This window comes from Orbicella faveolata, unplaced genomic scaffold (assembly GCF_042242905.1).
Source record: "Orbicella faveolata isolate gen_17 unplaced genomic scaffold, um_ofav_v1 contig_46, whole genome shotgun sequence".
Classification (NCBI taxonomy): Eukaryota; Metazoa; Cnidaria; class Anthozoa; order Scleractinia; family Merulinidae; genus Orbicella; species Orbicella faveolata.
In genome coordinates this window covers 15,572,501-15,588,600 of record NW_028301576.1, presented here as the reverse complement: position 1 = coordinate 15,588,600, position 16,100 = coordinate 15,572,501, and the positions used below count along the sequence as shown (strand labels likewise).

The following is a 16,100-nucleotide window of genomic DNA, read 5'->3' as shown; positions in this document are numbered from 1 at the left end:
AATTAGACCCCTAATTACAGTTCCTTTCGTTCTATATCTCGTCGAAACGGAACTCTCCAGTACATCACGTTGCCAGAAACAGTGTCAGAAATTTCTAATCTGTGTTCCTTGGTTTCCCCAACACCGAAGTGTTTATTAGCCGATTACTTATGCTATGTACAGACGAACACCTTTTAACTAAACAGTGACATCGTTTACTTTTCTCACTCTGTCGTTGAACTGTGAACTTCTTAGTTGACTCACCGAAGTTTTTTCTTTCGCTCTACTAGCAGTAGTGTAGATTCTCAAAAAAAAAATCTTAGTTATATGTATTCGCTTTTAACGACAGAAGCACGTTTTGAAATCGGATTATCGCACCGATTGTATATTTATAACTAAGTTATTTGTGTACTTATATCGACTATACATGCTGATCTTGACTGAAGCGAATTTTTCATCGTTTCGGCTGGCAACAATCAGCGTTTTACAGTACCAAAAGAAAACGATCATGTTTAGTTCAGTGGTTTATGTAAGTATAAAGGAGACAGGACACGTAACGAAAGGGCCAACGATAAAATAAACGAGACATATAGTCTTACTTACTTAAAGCGAATTCCAGTGCCGCAACAAAAGCACTTGGTAATGAAGCAAGCGACTTGCAGCCCTTTTTTTCTTTTTAGCTTTACAGTTGTCATCCAAATATATCCCTTCCTTGCCAATGATTGTGGAAGTCTCTACGCAGATCAAATTATTCTGTGTAATTTTGGTAATTGGCGAAGCACTGACGTCGTGAAAGCTTAAGTCATTTGTTCTCAGCGGCGTGTTTATTTCAAAAGCCTGCGTCAGAGCGTACAAATAATGTTAGTGGATGGATTTAACCCTTTAAGCCTCAAGTTGAAAAAGTTGATTCTTCTCACTGACAGTCATACATTTCTTTTATTGTCAGATCTGAGAATTTGGTGTTACATCAAGACAATACTAATTGATGATTTTCTTAATTCTCGTCATCTTTCTGCTTGATAATTTGTTGGTATTCTAACCAGAAATTAGACTTTGATCACTCCTAAAATTAATTAAGGGTTAAGACCATGTCACGTGGGTCAAGTTTAATAAAAACAGAAGACCTGCAATAGATGTTCATTTGACATAATATCGACTGCCTCTGCGTGAAAATGTCAACATCAAAGAGATTTACTAGGTTGCTGTGCTCATCGTATATTAAGTAAGACAGACAAGGAATTAAAACGAGCTTTTCATGTCCAGATCATGCCAGACTACAAAATACGGAGACGCAAGGAAACGTGGTATGCTCTAGCAGCACGCTTACTTTCAACAGTGACGCTACTTCAAGTGTGTTTTGCCCTCATTAGTTTTGTAATAACGATGAGTCACTCTAGGCATATTAGAATTTTGGTTACCGAGGCAACATCCGATAAAACAAAACACGACAAGCTAAAAGCATTTTATGTGAGGTTCGTTTACAAATTGATAACACAAAAACTGCCATTAACGCGGTCGTTTATCGTTCATTACCTGACCCGCGTCACTACATCCGGAATCGACAATGTTATTATTGAAGTGACATATCTAAGACAGCGCTCATTGTATGAAGAACTTAATTTAAAAAAGTCCTGCTTCTTACATATATTGTAAAGTCAGTTTAACCTAATTGTTTCGGTTATAACGTATGGTAAATGTGGCGTCAAAACAAGTAAACTGTATTGATTTCTAAAAAGAAACATTGCATTCAGATTTCGAAGTAAAACAAGCAAACAGATATATACAAGTGAGAGCTAGACTTTGCACTAGAACAGTCCGATGTAAAATGTTTTGATGCCGACTGATTCGCGAAATAAAGCTCGTTTTATTTTACCCCAGCATCGCTAAGGTCATCGGTGTGGATTTTATTTATATGTACCGTTCAACCTCGCCATCTCCAACTTAAATTATTTTCCCCGTCCTCTCAAACTCTGCGAGGTCGAGATAGCGGGTTAACGTTCGGTGCAGCTGCTCAAAGATTCTTAATCCTTTTAACCTCTATGTAATGATCGTCGTTGATAATTCTCTTTAACTGTTCCTTAGTCGGACTTAAAGGAGCTCCATCACAGTATTTTGAGCCATTTTGGCCACGTACAAAATTGCCTTTAAATTGAAGGAAACTGGCTGAAAATAATAGTTTGCTAAGTAAGAAAAACACCAAAGGGATAATAATAAACCATAAAGAAACAAGGACGGTTAAGGATGGAGCAGATTGACCCAGATTACAAACGAGTAACTTAAAAAATTTAGGCTAAACTTTTCAAGATGCGTAAACCGAGGCGTACCTCTTTTAACCATACTTGTTTATTTTTATTTATTTATGTATTTCTTCATGTATTTAAGTATTTATTTATTTATTTATTGTCTTGATGATTTTCTTCCTATCTTTCGAAGTAAACTAATATTTTGATGTTTGCGCGTTTTAATGTTGTGTATGAAAATTATTGGGACATAACTCCTTTAAGTTACGTTCACTGAAACTGCGGGCGATAGAAAGTGATACTTTCAGTTTTTACACGTAGAGCAAGTATTATTATAATAATTATTCCTATTGTTGTTTACCGTCCTTCATTAAATGAATTATTCACTGATATTTACATTACCTAATGCAGTATAGGATTATGGTCGTATAGACTAGAAAAATAAACTAATTTTTCCTAATTATAAACAGCAAGTTTAAGATCTTTGCGTTTACTGGTAACAATCCAAAAATTCGTCATAGAGCTTCTGTCGTTTCATTATGATTCGAAAGGTGTCGGCTAGCAATGCAACTTTTTTAACAAGCAAATAGAATATACGTTTACTTTTTTTTGGTCTAAACTGAATTCTAACCACTGAGTGCAGAACAATAGTTAGTCAGTCGATAGCAGCATATCTGTAACTGAGCCGCTTCCACTGACTAGTATGGTGTGATAGCTTCACGAAGAATTGATACTCTTTACAACGAAAAACCACTCACTGCTTCTACTACTTTCAATATGGCTTAATATATCGGAAATCACCATCTAAATTCGATAGCCTGAAGCAAATTCTAAAAGCGTAAGGGTTGCCCTCAGAAACCGAACTCTTTTGCCCGAGATATAGTTTATTATAACTCCGGCAAATTGCCCGACCTACAGAATTATACGAAAACCCAACGGAAGAAAATTTAAACTAAGATACATAGGCTGTAAATATATTCAGTTAAAGAAAAATTCCCATTCTGACATATACTTGCGACGGAAATCACTCCCGAATATATATGCCCTCTCGCTTAGTAAGCCTGAAAATCTTCCCGTTAACTAACAGTTTTTAGGATGCCTTACCAAAATGGCGTCAATTGGTACTTTCGACAAAATAGAACTGCATTTTATCATCTCCAGGCAGCTGTCTCATAAACAACCAGCGTCTTCTTTTTAATTCAATTTCAAACGCCTTCAGAATGACGAATTTTCGAAAGGTGATTGGGAACGGAATCAGAAAAACCTCAAAGAGATTCAAATTCAACGAGCAGCTGAAAATGCCAGCATAATTCCCTCGCTTTTTGGCGGGAATTGATAAACTAAAAGCAATATTCTTGCCGCGGTCAACAACCTAGGTAAATAAACGGTATCTCAACGTGAAACGAGATATCTCGAAGTAAAACCATCCATGCTCCTCATTTATTTAAGTGTCACGTCAATTGCTATGTTTTAAGCTGTAAAATATGCTTTTAGCAGTTCTGCAGTTGGCGTGATGTTCTCGAGAACTTAAAACACGTCTTTCCACCAAACGTTTCGTCGCAATATGTTTTGTTCAATAATGCATATACTGTTATTGAAATGATAATGAGAAATATTGGGTGAGAGACGCGAAAATAAAGCAATCGCAATGTGATTTCAACGAACTGTTTTAAAGTGCAATAAAGCAATGGTGTTAATGGAAAGAAAATTATTTTTGCGGGTAACTATGAGTAAAAGTTTGAGTCTTACATTCCGGGAATTCCGTAAAAATAGCCGACCTTGTAAAGCGTCTGCCCAGTTATACCAGGATACTATTTTACCTTATTGCAATATTCCTGTTACAAAATCATATTTTACTCCTCTTGTTAAAAATTTTCCATATCCTGTTTTTCGATTTCGCTGTAAAGATTTTTGAGCCTAATTCATTTTAGGTAGGAAGAAGCATTAATTCTCGCAACATGTCGTATGGATGGCTGATCAATTTTGGGAAGGAGTTTCGATTTGTGTCAGTCTCTGCTCAAATGGATCTTAGTAATACCGAAAAATACATGACTTCCACCACAAAGCTTTTTATTTGCTGGAAAAAAAAAATCTTTTTTCTCACGGTAGGAAGTTAGTTGGCTAACACGAAGTGAACCTATAGACGGATTTTGAGTGACAGTTTAATATGATTGCTTCAGCTTCGCGGGTGACGTTTGCCGTGCTTTGTATCAATAATAATTCGCAGAATGTCCGACGCAAAAATTGTTTATGTCGTTACTTTCGAGAAAATATTTAGCTGAAAAAGTCGAGAGATAACACAGAAGCAATTGTGCACGAAGGGTGAAAAAACTCTGAGAGCAAAAGGATTAATTTTTCACAATTTAAAGAAGCAAAAAAGAAAATATGTAAATTTCAGATCGAGTTTTCTTCTCCAACAAACGCCAACAACGCTTAAGAGCCAAATAGTATAAACATCAAAATAATAAGCTCAAAATACCTCAAATGGAATCCGCAACGGCTGTTCCTATTTGGATGAGGAAATTTCAAAGGAATTGTCGCTGTAAAATGTAAGTAAAATAATCAAGCGGACTATGATGTAGCGATTCTGTGTCCAGCCTAGCAACAGGATATGTAATTTTCGATAAATGGATAAATGACACCACATTTGAGCCAAGTCTTCACGAAGGAGGCGTGGTTTAACTAAGTTTAATTTCCCGAGCGGTAAGACAAAGTCTGTATATTAACAGTGTGTTCTCGGCGTTTTTTCAATAAAATGATTTATCAGTTTTTAGAGAAATCTTGTTTAGAGGAGTAATCAAGTGCGGATTGTATGACCTCAATGTGGATGTACCTGTGCAACTAAATACAGGAGATTTAAAATGGAAATCTTATTAACAGTATTAAGATTCGGTGTTTTCAGGACTACTTAGTGTCGCGAATTACAAAATAGTGCCTCCATTTGAATAGAACCTTGAATGCGTCTGTATAGAACATGCAAAATTTGAACGAACTGAAAAATAATGTGCTGCGAAAACATAGCCCGAAAAAAGTATTATAAAAGATGATGATCAAAACGCATGAAAAGTGCCAAATACAAAATCCAATTAGATAATTTGACAGTCTTTTATCGGAAATCATGCGTACTTTTCAACAATAAAAACAAACGTATTTGGAGAAAAAATTCACATTTTTTATAGTAGCATTGACACATTTTGCTACTTGATCACTAACCTGGAACAATCATCATCTTATTTAGGTCACTTGATGTTCAAGATCGACTCCAAAAATCTCCATAGTATTTCTCGCTATATTTGAATAATTCATGTTAAGTTATAAAAAGCTATAGAAATAAAGAATTACTCAGGAGTCAAGTTTACCAAAAACAAACACAATCTTGTGAAATGAATTATTAAATTCAACAATTTAAGCCGGCAGTTCAAACTACAAATTTCCAGTACTACGAGGAGGTTTAGCAAAGTTTTATTTGGGCCCTAATAAGAATAAATTAGGATAATATATTTTACACCGGGAAATTTGTGTAATTAAGATTAGGCTCCCTAAGAGAACTCCCATTAAACTAAGTCTTCAATGAAATCGAGATAATCGGTAAACCAGCCTTTCTTGAAAAGTTTGACCAGCGTCTAGACACTCAATTGAGAGCTTAATCAAAGAGAGTGGCGCTTTTTGACTTCTTGAAACTTCGACTCTCGGATGAAGTGTCATCTGTGATCTTCTTTGTCCGGATAATCGTTACGGCTTACCTAATAAGAAGGGCTGAAATCATATGTTGTGCGTTGCTCCATGTTTTGAAATGGCTCTATTTGGAAAGAAATTCATTGGTCGCGGTTGCGCCATGTTTAAAAATGGCTTTATCTTAAGAAAAACCGACAAAGTACGAAATATGTGATGTAGTAATTTTTAGGCGGCATTTTATCAATATAACAGGTGTATAATGCAAATAAAGCATTCTATATTCAATTATAAACTCCATGTCATAGTTCAGGAGTAGGTGCAGTGAGAGATAAGTAAATATATTGCAGATATTAATTGTACTACTGAGGACTGTCACCTTATTTTCAAAGAGCACTAAGCCGATTATACGTCTGTGTAAGCTTCTTCTCGCTTCAAGCTGGCGGTGTAGACCATTTGCTAAGTAGATGGCCACCTCACTACTACTTCACGAGGTGAATTTGAATTCCCTTTTCCGAATTTATTTTAGATATAACTATCCTAGCTTCAAAATATATAATTAATATATCACTACATACGATTGCTAAAAAATTAAAAAAATATATTTAAAAGCAGGATTACCTAAGCTTGAAATTTTCCAAATGACGCTTTTTATTTTACAGAAAAGACATCATCGCAGCTTTCTTAGATTATGATCATGAAACTAGGGTATGTTCTCGAATAAAAAGTGAGGTTTTTGACCGCCTAACGTGAACGGCATTGCCATTTTGGCTGAATTTATAATTAAATGTTTTTCTTTCTCTTTGTGCCGCAGTTTAAGGGTTATTCCGTATCTTATACTGCAATAATATTGGCTGTCTTTAATTATCAGTGAAAGCGGAACAGATGTAAATCTTGTTTCACCGGTTATTAGGTTCAGCTTCGCTTCCGTCGAAACTCATTAATGTTATAGCTCTTTAATGAGCTAAGGGAAAGTACATTTTCGAGACCATTCTATGTCGCTTCCATGAGACGTTGAAAATGAAGCCTGATTAAGAGAATATCCTGCTTAAATACAATTTACCTGGTGTTAATTCTAACAGATTTTTTTTTTTTTTTTTTTTTTTACATTTGTGGATTTTAGATAATTTCTTAGCTGTGTTTCAAATTATTTCCTATGCACTCTTGATGTTGACGTTAATTGTCACACCGAAAACATCTCGCGAGAGTCCTATTTTCGTCTACATTCTGTATAAATGGCAAAATACGATTTTCTATTTGCAAGTTGAGAAATAAAGTCAGGGGAAGAAAGTGCTCTTGGGTATGACTGTCTCCCGTTGCTTATTTTCACTTAGTTGCTACAAAAATCGAGTGCTATCATCGTGATTTCTAATGTGAGTGCATTTTCAGAAAATACCATTGACTCACAACCCGATGGTTTGATGCTAATTTGTAAGATTTTGTTGCTATTTGCCACAATGTCAAGAAATATTTAGAGGTAAATAAAAAAAGGTGGATGTCTAAGAAAAGGGCCACAAAAGTTGCGAAAAAAAAAAAAAAAAAAAACAGCAGCGCACTGCGTGGGAGAGGAAATATAACCTGCTTTTCACATTGTCTAAAACTATTTTCATTGGTCCTGCGTTTACGCAGACCAAATTAGATCTTCTCGCTTGGTGCGCGTGCAAAATGGAACAGTTTGCCGCCCTAACACAAAACACCTGTCCAGTCCTGTTAGCGCGCTACACTCACATTATTTGAATTTTTAGCTGACTTTTGAGGAAAATAATTTTAATAAAACTAGCACAGTCGTCGAACCGGCGCATATTCGAAATATTTAGTTTACTTTATAGCGTTTGAAGACGTGTTTTGATAAAGTTTCCCAAAAATAAGGACGACAGAACTGTCATGAAATATTAATTCTCATTTCGTGACTCTGTTTAGTGAGGATGAAAACAAAGGGAATGCTAATTATATCCTTGCGATGTTTAACTATGGAAATTGAAGAAATAGCTTTGTTTTTTTTTTAAATCACGAATAGCTTTTGGGTGCATCAAAGTAGAAGTGAATACTGAACAAGTACGGGATAGAAAAGGAATTCACTGAAATAAAATTGAGGGTAAACATTGTTTCCACCGACATTTTTTTCAGCGAAAGTTTTCATTCGTTAGGTGTTTTACAAACACCAGCCCATTTGTCAACGTTTTACTGAGCATTACTTCTCTCTCGCAATATATCTTATTGCCAAACTTTGCAGTCTTAACCAAGTTTAATTTTAGTTGAATAATGCGTTGCAGGACAATCTTTGCGGGATTCATTTGGTGGGTAAACAACACGCAGGTAAAATCTGGTTTCTTCTTGCCTTGCCACACGCAAACCTCGATTAATTATGAACCATTTCACTTAATAGTGTAAAATCCTGCCTATTCTTCCTGCCGTTGATGATGAATTCGCAAACGATCTCGATTCCAAAATCTCCAAAATTTGGGATTTTCACGCTGTTGTTACTGGTGCGTCTTGGCCGGTGCCGTGTTGTGGTCGTTTAACTTTGCCTACTCATTTGCAAGTCGGAAAGGCAAGTATAAGCCATGAGCCGAACAGAGCAGGATCCTGCTTCGAATTTGAAAATTTCCGACGCAAGTAAGTTTATTGATTCATCACCATAGGTGGTAAGGAAATAATGTGCCGGGTTGAAAATTGACTGAACGCTCCTTTATCAGTTCAACTAATTTCAACTGCTTGCAGATATGTTATCTTATTTTTTCTCCTTTTGAGGACGCAGGATGTCAGGAACGAAGACTTGGCGATTATAGGATACACATTAATAGCTGTGACTAAATTTGGCGTTGATAGTACCTCAAATAAGCATAGAACATCTGATTGATTACTCAAGCAAATATGTCACTTGCTTAGTGGACAATACGGCTTCTCTCCTGCACTTTTCGAGCTGCTTGTTCATATTCGGTTAGGCCACAGTTAGCAGTAAATTTTCCTCTCAATATTGAAATGGGGCAAGAAGATCAGACATAGGTTCCGTTAAACAAGTGTTTAAACAATTCGGAGATTACGTTCAAGATTGCACTGAATTTTACCAAAAATAAAGTAAGTAAAGCCTATTTCTGTGATCGTCCCGAGTCTGTCGTGTTTCCAGTTTTCGGTTCCCAAGCTAGAAATACGCGTCTCAACCTTTAAAAAGAGGTTAACTGAGTATCGGTCATTGTGCAATGTCGACGATAGAATATGCCTTTTCCACACTTGTTTTGACCATATTGATGAGTCATTAATACACTACATGTGTTCAATTCACTGAATAATATATACTGAATCTTGAGAGTCTTCTACAGAAACTTGATGTGAAACTGGAACTTTCCTACATTCTTTTTAGATCTTGAGTATATTGTATGAAAAGACTTCTTTGTCCCAGCCAGTTCCTTTCTGGGTAAATTTGGATGAAGTCTTTATTTTTTTCTTATTTCTTTTTTTATATCAATGTGCCACCAAATGGCGATTCTCCCACACCATCTGCAACATTTATTGACTCGTTTGCAAGTCGCATGCATGTCACTAGACTTAGCTGTTTGAAAGTGGTATACTTTTGCCCAGCCCAAGACAAAAACAAAAAAATCATATTTCTTTCAACTACATCGTCAATGGCAGGGAATATTCCTCTCTATTCACTTTGCAAATGTTTGAAACTCGATGACGTTTCCAGGCGACCAACTCTATTAAATCGTCTCCCAAACTCTACGTCAATAAAGCTCAGTTAACTGAGCTTATAATTAGCATAAAAAGCGATAAATGTGAAGTCTTTTTACCTTTTCAGGCTATTCAGGTCGTCGTTTTTCTCAATTCATGAAGCAAAGGTCGATTACAAGGCTTACAGGGCGGTGAGGTTTAAACAACGAAGAGGCGAACAGTACTCAATTTACAGCCGTTGACTGGAAGCGTGGGCTTGACTTCTTATTTCTCTGCGTGGGGTGGAGGAGAGTCTTCTGGTTGTTATATTCAGGCCTGCTTATAATTAAAAGATGTCACGTCATTTAGTTTGTCACCAAACCAGACTCGTTTTCGAGGGGGGCCTGAAACCTACCTTGAGGAGTGACGTCACCGAATAGCCACTGCCCTGGTGATCGCTCCAGGCTTCCTGACCCGCCGCGTTGGATCACATTGACCTGTAAATCCCAAAATTTGATCCTTTATGCCAAGAAATGTACCAAGATGTATCATGCAAGTATATAAACAAGAATATACGTGTATAGCATTGTTTACAAGAAAGTTGGATAAACTGGCGTTGTGCTAAGGATAGTTTACCACTTGCAAGTTGTCTGTTATATTCCCTGATATACTGTTACACATGACTGTTGTAACATTTGCGACCTAATTTGGAAGCTAGTTTCCCCGCCTTAGGTACGACTGGTATACTGCCCGAACCCCTCCTATTTCAGTTATAATCCCATCTTTATTAACACTTCTGTCCGCTACCACCCACTTGGTAAAATTTTAAACTCCTCTGGATGACCGGGGATTCGGAAGAGAAAGGGGATTCGGAATCGAGCTCTAAGTACCAAGAGAAACATGCTAACTGCTTTCCACAGAACATTGTACAACATAAAATAGAATTGCAGGAAGTATATAAAGTATTGCCAGGGAGAATGGGAACAAAATGTTAAGTCACAAAGAATAAATATGGGCTTCTCAATTCTCTATCTTCTGTTGTGTTTATTTGTCCCAGTTTCCAATAAATACTTCTAGTTACTAGAGCGAATTTCAATTGAGTGTAGAAAGTAATTAGACAATTACTTTGGTTTTGGTTTTGGTTTTACCACAGTTTTAGATTGGCTGCGTAGTTTAATTGGTAAGTAATTAGTTTGGTTTTGGTTTTACGACACTCAATTGAAAACCGTTCTATCAAGTAACGGTGATCTTGTTCCTACAAACCATGGATTTTAGGTCAGCGATAGCGTACCTTATTTGATAATTCAGAAATTATGTAAAGCCTTACCAGCTCATTTTGAAAAGCTTTCTTTCTCCGTTTGTTAACTTACCCATTTAAAACAATCAGAAAACTCCTTCGAAAATGTGTAAATCAAAGGCCACTAAAGAAAACATGGATTTTGCGAAATAATTTATTAAATTGCGTCCCGTTTGCCGAGCAAACGGAGTTGTGTTTGTAGCACTGTAGTATTTTGGCGGGTTTGTCGAGACCAAATATTGTCATACCGGTCGCCGAAGCATTCTAGATTTTAATTAACAAATAAAGAAGCCCCGACTGTGCTCTGTTCTGTTGTAAAGCACGCAGGAAGCGGTAGAGCACGAAAGAAGTGTAGGGGAAAACACGAGACGTAGTCGAGTGTTTTTCCCTACTTCTTGAGTGCTCTACCGCTTCCTAAGTGCTTTACAACAGAACAGAGCACAGTCGAGGCTTCTTTGTTTGTTTTATGATAAAGAATCAGATAATTTCCCCGCGCATTCGGCTGAATTTTCAAACCAAGCTTTATTTTCCAAACGAGCAAAAGTGGCGTCAGCCGTGCACTGTTCTCTGATAAAGCACGCTAAAATAAGCCAATCACAATCCTTGTTAGAATTGTTCAAATAATTTGATTGGCTAACGAAGCGACAGCTGTCAATCACAAACTGGACTTCAGCTAAGCTTTCAGTTTCGAGAAGTTTGAGCGGCTTTCGAGAGAAGAACGATGCCTTCAAAGTTCGCTTTTAAGTTAATTTTTAAATACGGATCTCAAGGCAGGTAAAGGTTTATAGTCCAGAGGAATCCGGCCGTATTGTGGCCCATGAAAACGAGCACTTTTCCAGTGGAAATTACGAAACGCGGAGCTCAAAGCTTGTGGATGAAAGTGCGAAATGCCGGGTTGAATTTGAAAGGAGCTACAGTTATTTACGGCTTGTAGCCGCATGCAGCAAGATTGCCCGAACTAGCGTAAAAGTTAGAAAGACTTAACGGCTCCCACTGGTTCTACTTCGAGCACAGAAGAGAATATCAGAACAAGTTTTGCACTGACCACTCGTCGGTTTGCTTCGCTGAGATGACCGGAGAACGAGCGTTACTACACTGCATGTAAGTGTTGTTTGAGCAAATGAGCATTTTTAATTGTAAATTTACAAAAATAAAGCTTCTCATCATAAACAGAGACAGTTCAATTGTTTTCTGTCGTTGTTTTACTTCTTAGTATAATTTCTGCCTTCGTAACAAAATTAATGTCTTTATCGAAGCACTGTTTAGGTTGAGAATTTGTGTATTTCGCTACAGCTGTACATGTTTTGTCGGCGGGAATCTAGCAAAACTTGTTATTTTAGTACAGTTTTAACACTACTGTTGCTAACAATGGTCTCTGTAAGCCATATTTACTGCAGAAAAATAGCTCGCTTCCAGTGCGTTTGTCTGAGTCACAGGGGATGTTTAATTTGGGTCAAATCTGTCAAAATTCCGAAGCAAAAATTTGGAAGCCAACTTACCGTCATCAACCCGTGCTCTGTTCTCTGATAAAGCACGCTGTTTCAGCCAATCAGAGCGCGCGTTATATGGAAACTTGATTATAAAACACAATTAAATATTGGCCGGACTGATTTAGTTTAATTTCTTTACTAAGGCCCACAATATTTCTCTCGATTCAAACTGTGTCAAGTGCATTCGCCCCTGTCGATGTGATTTCTTCTTGCAAAGGATATTCGGCTTTCGTTGACTGGTTATTGTTTGAAAATAAGCCCTTTGTCTTATACATGTAAATGTGTCTTACCTTTCATGTTCTTTTTCCTTACCCCTGTAAGCGAATTCGTGGAAATGACGTCAAATTTTCAACCGACTCCATCAAACTTTTTGCAGTTTTTTCAGCTGTCCTGAGACGCGTGTGGCATCTCGGTGGCCGCGTTTTTGGCGCGAAAACTCGGCTCGCTGGTCACGTGACGTTTTTCAACTGCAAAGTTCCCGACTGAAATTGTTGAATCGTGGGATTTTATTCCGTATTGAAGGTATGAAAATTTAATTTGACGTATTGATGGAGAAAAAGGTTGCAAAGCTTGCAAATCTATCACTTAGTGGTAAAATATCTGGTTCGTAGATTAGGAATCATCTGTCATTGTTTGGTTCCCAGTATCTTACCATTCGCATTCTGCTCGGCCAAGGAACGCCTGGCTGTTATCTCACAAATATCAGATCATCATTTTTCGGGTGGGTATACTGTCTTTCACGTTTGATCGCCTCCCGTTTGGAACCACGAGCTTCTTTCCTCCGTTTCGTTAATTCTCTGTTCTTGTTTTGCTATGTCTCACGTACCTTTTGTTCGGCTGTGTCGTGGTTCTGTTGGCAGACAACTTGTAAAACCTATTGTTACGCGCAATATGGCGAGCGCACGGATAAACAAAGTACTGGTCACTCGTTCAGTTCCACAAGCTGCTATTGAAATTATAAAGTCCTCTCAGAGGTACGTTTTAGATATATTTTTGTTATTCCTTGTTAAATAATGCGATTAGGCCGGTGTAATTCTTGAAAATCGTTTTGTGTTAGTAAGGGCTTCAAGTGAAAGAACTTCCATGTACACGTGTACAGAATTTCGCCAGGTTTTGGGCCTTTTGTTCTTGTAGATGATATGTTTTGTTGTTTACGTTCACAAATAAAGTAAAAACAACTCTCTCTAATTATATATTCCTGATTCTTCTTCCGTATTCTCAGTTACTGACTCTCTTGTTGTTGACGCCGATGTTTTGAGTTTACATTTCATATTGCGGAATATTAGCAAATTAGCTGGTCGATTTAACCTAGTTCACTTCCCCTTTTTACGGGGCGCCATATGGGTAGCAGTATTTTTTTTTATTATTTCTTTGCCAAGAGCGGTTTGGCACGAGTTCAGAAAAAGAGGAAGAATGAATAAAGCCCCTCCCCCACCCCACCCCCTTTTTTCTTCACAACCAAAACAACAACTGCCATACTTGCCAGACAAGTGCTTTTTTATCATACCAATTTCGGTACAAATCTGCATACAGTATTCAAAGGCTTTGGGTGAAATATTAATGGTGCTTAGACTGAAAACATTAATTAAATACCATAAAATCCCGTGTTAAAGTCCCCCTGGTTATAAGCCCCCCCTGATAGGAGCCCTTCTATTTGCTAACAAAGATATTATTCCAGGTATAACCCCCCCCCCCCCCCCAGATATAAGCTCATCTAATGTCTAAGTGCATTCCTTTTGCGTTTCTTTACAAACATCAAAATATTTAATCGAAAGTTATAGTCTAATAGGGTAATAGCTGGGTAATAAAAGGGTTATAGGGTAATAGCTGGGTAATAATAGGGTTACAGGGTAATAGCTGGGTAATAAGAGGGTGATAGGATAATAGCTCTAAATGTAACAATCAATGTTAGTTTAAATTCGTTTCTCAGATACATTTTATCTCATCATTCTGAAACATTTTTTTATTCCGCTTATATGCCCCCTTCGATATAAGTCCTTGCTTATAAGCCAACCCAAAACCCCTTATGAAGTTATGTAAGCCCAGGACTTTAACATGGAATTTAATAGTATGTCACTGCAAATACTGTATGTAATACAGCAAAAAAAAAAAAAAAAAAATCCAGCAAATACCAGAATTTCATAGTTTAAAAGCTGCATAGCATTTTCCCTAGGTTTAAAATTACTGAAATGCAGCATGAAAAATTGACAGTCAATTACCGTAGTACTGCAAACTCTAAGTCACCCTAATTAATCCCCCCTCCAGACACGATTGAAATCAATCTGAGAGTGCTTAGCAGAGGATAGTATGATAAATTATATTAGCAGAGTTGACAGGTATGTAATGTAGTTCAAGATAAATTTTAGGTCAAAATGATTTTGAACTAGTTTGAATTATTTTGTCCTTTGATTTAGATTTTTAACTATCAAAAGACAAAAATAAATAAATAAATAAATAATACAAATTCCACAAAAATGCAAATACAAACCAAACCAGTTTGAAATTTTAACCTATAATTCATTTTCAACTACAGCATATACCTTGGTAGTTTTAACTTTTTTGTAATGCTATGCTATTCGAGAGCGCAAACAAGAGGTAATAAAGACGACAAACAGTCTTTATAAGAACAACAACTCCATGTTTAATTCAGCACGGCAAGCGCATGGTCCGAGAGTCATGTGACTACGCATGACGTCACATTTTTAAAATCCTTTGTTTTTGTCATAAGCTGTGATTTGGATCACTGGGACTCAGAGGATCCAATTCCAAGAGACGAACTTCTAAAGCGAGTTGCTGGTCTTGATGGTCTTTATTGCCTCCTCACAGAGAAAATAGATTCTGAGTTACTGGATGCTGCTGGTGAGTACTCACAGCATAGTTAATACAGGGGAATGGTTATGAAACCCGGCAAACAGCAAAGGAGCAAACAAAGATGCCAAGATTTATGTTGAATGGTACACGACCGTGCACAATTTTTTATTTCGCATTCATGCACTATGCACTATGCACTATGCAGGCGGGAATCGTGACTTCATTGAACGATACGACACTCACAAAGGTGACATACGGAAAATACGCCACTCAGGTCCCGGATGAAGTGGCGTATGGAATCTACGAGTGGTTTAGTTCCCAGTAAAACACTCTTCTCCATATAATAAAACAAAGAACTTCGTTGAGTTTCATAACCATTCCCCTCTATTAACTACAGTATGCCCACAAAGAGCATTATTTTGATTCCTGGTGAGGGGGAAGGAGATCTTTAGGTGAAGAGTTGCACCCGAGACATAGAGGATATTACACGGTGGCGAGAAGATCTGAATTTTATGTTCGAGTGGCAAGAACAATATCTCACGAGTGAGCTTCGCTCACTCGTGAGATATTGTTCTTGCCACGAGAACATAAAATTCATATCTTCGAGCCAACCTGTAATGTTCTTTTTATTATATGGAGAAACCAATTCAACAAAAGCAAAAGGTGGGAATCGTGACTTCATTGAACGATACAACACTCACAAAGGTGACATACGGAAAATACACCACTCGGGTCCCGGATGAAGTGGCGTATAGAATCTACGAGTGGTTTAGTTCCCAGTAAAACACTCTTCTCCATATAATAAAATGGGATATTACAAGAGGCAGGAAAACATATAAAAAGAAGTACTTATTATTTTAGAATTGTCACTTCTTAGGGGTTTAATGAACTCGCACTTCATCCAGAAAACAAGATTCTGATCCCGATTAAGAAATAAAAATGTCAGACACTTTTATGTGA

At 37.2% G+C, this 16,100-nt stretch overlaps 2 protein-coding genes and 1 long non-coding RNA gene across 13 annotated transcripts in view; 2 read left to right on the top strand and 1 right to left on the bottom strand.

The window, feature by feature from the left end:
* LOC110047477 (gamma-aminobutyric acid type B receptor subunit 2-like) overlaps positions 1–9,769 on the bottom strand; it is a 66,042-nt gene extending 56,273 nt beyond the window's left edge. For 4 of the 10 annotated variants that reach the window (XM_089277258.1, XM_089277252.1, XM_089277264.1 and 1 more), the window contains exon 1: positions 9,683–9,769. The gene's annotated coding sequence lies outside the window, so the exon portion shown is untranslated. Of the gene's footprint in view, positions 1–582; positions 850–3,323; positions 3,552–4,698; positions 4,849–9,682 lie in introns of those variants that run through there. The other 6 variants (XM_089277257.1, XM_089277254.1, XM_089277260.1 and 3 more) reach the window with 3 other exon arrangements.
* Positions 8,274–10,573, top strand: LOC149098613 (uncharacterized). The gene is made up of 2 exons (XR_016203574.1): positions 8,274–8,507; positions 9,691–10,573. It is a non-coding gene; the product is annotated as an uncharacterized LOC149098613 (long non-coding RNA).
* A 2,414-nt stretch (positions 10,574–12,987) lies between these two features.
* LOC110047515 (glyoxylate reductase/hydroxypyruvate reductase-like) overlaps positions 12,988–16,100 on the top strand; it is a 12,877-nt gene continuing 9,764 nt past the window's right edge. Inside the window, exons 1-3 of one of the 2 annotated variants that reach the window (XM_089277707.1) lie at positions 12,988–13,050; positions 13,190–13,303; positions 15,058–15,188. In XM_089277707.1, coding sequence (XP_089133833.1) covers positions 13,221–13,303; positions 15,058–15,188 — 214 coding nt within the window. In that variant the 5' untranslated portion in view covers positions 12,988–13,050; positions 13,190–13,220. Of the gene's footprint in view, positions 13,304–15,057; positions 15,189–16,100 lie in introns of both variants that reach the window. The other variant, XM_020753267.2, reaches the window with a different exon arrangement.